The 4,860-nt window shown below is 40.0% G+C and overlaps 1 protein-coding gene across 2 annotated transcripts in view; it reads left to right on the top strand.

The window, feature by feature from the left end:
- Positions 1 to 3,462, top strand: part of LOC116546576 (zinc finger protein 888-like) — a 16,602-nt gene extending 13,140 nt beyond the window's left edge. For both annotated transcript variants that reach the window (XM_032272793.1, XM_032272794.1), the window contains one exon: positions 1,678 to 3,462. In XM_032272793.1, coding sequence (XP_032128684.1) covers positions 1,678 to 3,107 — 1,430 coding nt within the window. In that variant the 3' untranslated portion in view covers positions 3,108 to 3,462. The remainder of the gene's footprint in view (positions 1 to 1,677) is intronic.
- The last annotated feature ends 1,398 nt before the right edge of the window (positions 3,463 to 4,860 follow it).

Below are 4,860 nucleotides of genomic sequence, written 5' to 3' on the forward strand. Positions count from 1 at the left end.
TTTTTTTTTTTTTTTTTTTTTTTTTTTGAGATGGAGTTTCACTCTTGTTACCGAGGCTGGAGTGCAATGGCACAATCTTGGCTCACCGCAACCTCCGCCTCCTGGGTTCAGGCAATTCTCCTGCCTCAACCTCCTGAGTATCTGGGATTACAGGCACGCGTCACCATGCCCAGCTGACGTTTTGTATTTTTAGTAGAGGCGGGGTTTCACCATGTTGACCAGGATGGTCTCGATCTCTTGACCTCGTGATCCACCTGCCTCGGCCTCCCAAAGTTCTGGGATTACAGGCTTGAGCCACCGCGCCCGGCTCAATTCTCATTCCTTATAATGCTGTGTATTTTCTTGACCTCATGCATCAGAAGGTAGTGATGTTAACATGTATTTCAGTTCTTATATTATGTGCTGGTGGCAAGTAGAAGTTGTGGCTTTTTTTCATAAGAGGAAATTGTTTAGAATTCTGCAGGCTGTATAAATGGACTTATTATTTGTTTGCTAGTTACAATACTTTGTATGGGTTACAATACTTTATTTTTATGATTATACATATGGCTTTTTGGTATGTGGTATGCAATATAACTGACACACTCCACTCGCTAATGTCACAAACTCCTACCAGTCGCAGTAGCTCATGCCTGTAATCCCAGGACTTTGGGAGGCTGAGGTGGGTGGATGACTTGAAGTCAGGAGTTCAAGACCAGCCTGGCTAACATGATGACACTTCATCTCTACTAAAAATACAAATATTAGCTGGGCATGGTGGCATGTGCCTGTAATTCCAGCTACTCGGGAGACTGAGGCAGGAGAATTGCTTGAACCCAGGAGGTGGAGGTTGCCGTTAGCCCTGATTGCGCTATTGCATTCCAGCTTGGGGGCCAGAGCAAGATTCTGTCTCAAACAAGTAAAAATACAAAAAAAAATTTTTTTAATGCCACAAAGTGCCTGTTCCGCATAGATATAGGTAATTTTATAACATTTATTCAGAAAAATATTGTATTAACTTTTTTTCTTTTCTTTGTTTTTTCTTTTGAGACTGAATCTCACCTTATTGCTCAGGCTGGAGTGCAGTGGTGCCATATCGGTTCAATGCAACCTCTTCCTGTTGGGTTTAAGCGATTTTTGTCCCTCAGGCTGCAGAGTAGCTGGGACTACCATGCCTGACTAATTTTTGTAATCTTTTCTTATCTTCTCAGTGCTATGATTGTTTGACAATACTGAATTCCCATTGATATTGGCTATCCTTATATGAGCTCATGAAAGATTATTTATCAATGCAGTATACTGTGTGGTTCTTTAGCATTTATTTGTATATAGTAAATATGCTATAAATATGAAGAATATATATGTTTCTCTTCATTGATGTGACAATGACATGTTTTTTGCAGACTATTACACAGTTTAGGGTGACAAAGGAAAAACACTCTTCACTTTAGGCTTAACGCATGTTGGGACCGTCTCAGTGTTTTCTCATGATTTTGGACATAGGCTTCTGTAGAAATGGTTTGAAGTCCATGTAATTCTTTATTTATTAAATAATCTCACTCCTTTTGTGTTTCTAAACTTTGAAGATCATGTTTGGAAAGTTTAAAATAGGTATTATTTTTATGTCATGTTTACACATTTTAGCATTATGTACCATCTGTATCCAACTGGAAACCTGCTGGTTTTTATATTTTGTAGGCATCTCTTCCAAATGCATGATGAAAGAGTTCTCATCCACAGGGCCAGGCAATACAGAAGTGTTGCACACAGGGACATTGGAAACACATGAAAGTCATCACATTGAAAATTTCTGCTTCCAGGAAATTGAGAAAGATATTCATGACTTTGAGTTTCAGTGGCAAGAAGATGAAAGAAATGGCCATGAAGCACCCATGGCAGAAACCAAAGAGCTTCCTAGTAGTACAGACCAATATGATGAAAGGCATGCTGAAAACAAGCCTATTAAAGATCAGCTTGGATTAAGCTTTCATTCACATCTCCCTGAACTCCACATATTTCAGACTGAAGGGAACATTGGTAATCAAGTTGAAAAATCTGTCACCGATGCTTCCTCTGCTTCAGCATCCCAAAGAATTTCTTGTAGGCCCAAAACCCATATTTCTAATAACTATGGGATTAATTTCCTTCATACTTCATTTCTCACACAAAAACAGAAAGTACACATGAAAGAAAAATCTTTCCAATTTCATGAGAGTGGCAAAACCTTTAATTGCAGATCACTCTTAGGGAAACATCAGGTAATCCATTTAGGAGAGAAAAAATATGAATGTGATGTATGTGGCAAGGTCTTTAATCAGAAGCGATACCTTGCACGCCATTGTAGATGTCACACTGGTGAGAAACCTTACACATGTAATGAGTGTGGCAGGACCTTCAGTCAGGCGTCATACCTCACCTGCCATCGTAGACTTCATACTGGAGAGAAACCTTACAAGTGTAATGAGTGTGACAAGACCTTCAGTTGTACGTCATCACTTACATCCCATCGTAGACTTCACACTGGAGAAAAACCTTACAAATGTAATGAGTGTGACAAGACCTTCAGTCACATGTCATCACTTACGTCCCATCATAGACTTCACACTGGAGAAAAACCTTACAAGTGTAATGAGTGTGGGAAGAACTTCGGTCAAAATTCAGCCCTTGTAAGTCATAAGGCAACTCATACTGGAGAGAAACCTTACAAGTGTGATGAGTGTGGCAAAACCTTTGGTCGAAATTCATACCTTCTATTTCATAAGACAATTCATGCTGGAGCGAAACCTTACAAGTGTAATGAATGTGGCAAGGTTTTTAATCGAAAATCAAACCTTGCACTTCATTGTAGACTTCATACTGGAGAGAAACCTTACAAATGTGAAGAATGTGACAAAATGTTCAGTAGCAAATCACACCTTAAAAGACATAGGAGAATTCATACTGGAGAGAAACCATACAAATGTAAGGTTTGTGACAAGGCTTTCGGGCGTGATTCACACCTGGCACAACATACTAGAATTCACAGTGGAGAGAAACCTTACAAGTGTGATGAGTGTGGTCAAGCCTTTAGGTATCAGTCAACACTTACTCACCATCAAGCAATCCATGGTATAGGGAAACTTTACTAACGTAATGATTGTCACCAAGTCTTCAGCAAGGCTACCTCCATTGCAAATCATGGTAGAATCTATAACGAAGAGAGATCTTACAAGTGTAATAAATGTGGCAGATTTTTCAGACATTGTTCAGACCCTGCACTTCACTGGCAAACTAATACAGGAGAGAAGCCTTACAGGTATAATGGTGTGGCAAGACCTTTGATCAAAATTCAGCCCTTGTTATTGATAAGGCAGTTATACTGGAGAGAAACCTTACAAGTGTAATGAATGTGGCAAGGTTATTAACAGTCTAACCTTGCATGTCATCTTAGATGTCATACTAGTGAGAAACCTTACAAGTGAAATAAATACGGCAAGGTTTTTATCAAAAATCAAACCTTGTATGTCATCATAGACTTCATACTAGAGAGAAGTCTTTTCCTACTAGAGAGGTTTTGTTTATTTTTTTAAAAATCTTTTAGGTGGAGTCTTGCTCATACTGCCCAGGCTGGGGTGCTGTGGCACGATCTCGGCTCACTGCAACCTCCACCTTCCAGGTTCAAGCAGTTCTGCCTCAGCCTCCTGAGTAGCTGATATTACAGGCACCTGCCACAATGCCCAGCTAATTTTTGTACTTTCATTAGAGATGGTGTTTTGCCATGTTGGCCAGGCTAATCTTGAACTCCTGACCTCAGATGATCACCCACCTCAGTCTTTCAAAGTATTGGGATTACAGGCGTGAGCCACGCGACTGGCCTGTTTTTGTTTCTTTAATAAAAACTGATAGGGGCTGGGCACGGTGGCTCAAGCCTATAATCCCAGCACTTTGGGAGGCCAAGGCGGGTGGATCACAAGGTCAAGAGATCGAGACCATCCTGGTCAACATGGTGAAACCCCATCTCTACTAAAAATACAAAAAATTAGCTGGGCATGGTGGTGCGTGCCTGTAATCCCAGCCACTCAGGAGGCTGAGGCAGGAAAATTGCCTGAACCCAGGAGGCGGAGTTTGCGGTGAGCCGAGATCGCGCCATTGCACTCCAGCCTGGGTAACAGGAGTGAAACTCCGTCTCAAAAAAAAAAAAAAAAACTGATAGGGATTTTTAAAGGTGTTGTGTTGAATCCAAATCACTTTGGGTTATATAACCCTTTAAGAATATTTTTTCTAATCCATTAGTATGGGTTCTATATATATGTTTTTAATCATTTCAATCTACAGTTGTAAATTTCAGGGTACAAATCTTGCACCTTTTTACATTTATTCCTAAGCATTTCTTTAAGTTCTCTAGCAAATGGTGTTTTTTAAATTTTCTTTTAAAATTGTTTATTGTTAATTTATGGAAATTCAACTAATTCTTGGTGCTAATATTGTATTCTGCAAATATATAGAATGTGTTTATTAGTTCCAGTAGTCCTCTGGTTGAATCTTTGTGATTTTCTGCACTGAAGATTATGTCATCTCCAAACAAATATAATTATACTTCTTTCTTTCTGATTTGGATGAGTTTTATTTCTTTGGCTATTTAATTGTTCTGGCAGACAGCCAGTATTTGTTTTTTTGTTTGTTTGTTTTGTTTTGTTTTTTTTGAGACGGAGTTTCGCTCCTGTTACCCAGACTGGAGTGCAATGGCGCGATCTCGGCTCACCGCAACCTCCGCCTCCTGGGTTCAGGCAATTCTCCTGCCTCAGCCTCCTGAGTAGCTGGAATTACAGGCACGCGCCACCACGCCCAGCTAATTTTTTGTAGTTTTAGTAGAGACGGGTTTCTCCATGTTGACCAGGATGG

This window comes from Sapajus apella, unplaced genomic scaffold (assembly GCF_009761245.1).
Source record: "Sapajus apella isolate SASKATOON/1434 unplaced genomic scaffold, GSC_monkey_1.0 scaffold1083, whole genome shotgun sequence".
NCBI lineage: Eukaryota > Metazoa > Chordata > Mammalia > Primates > Cebidae > Sapajus > Sapajus apella.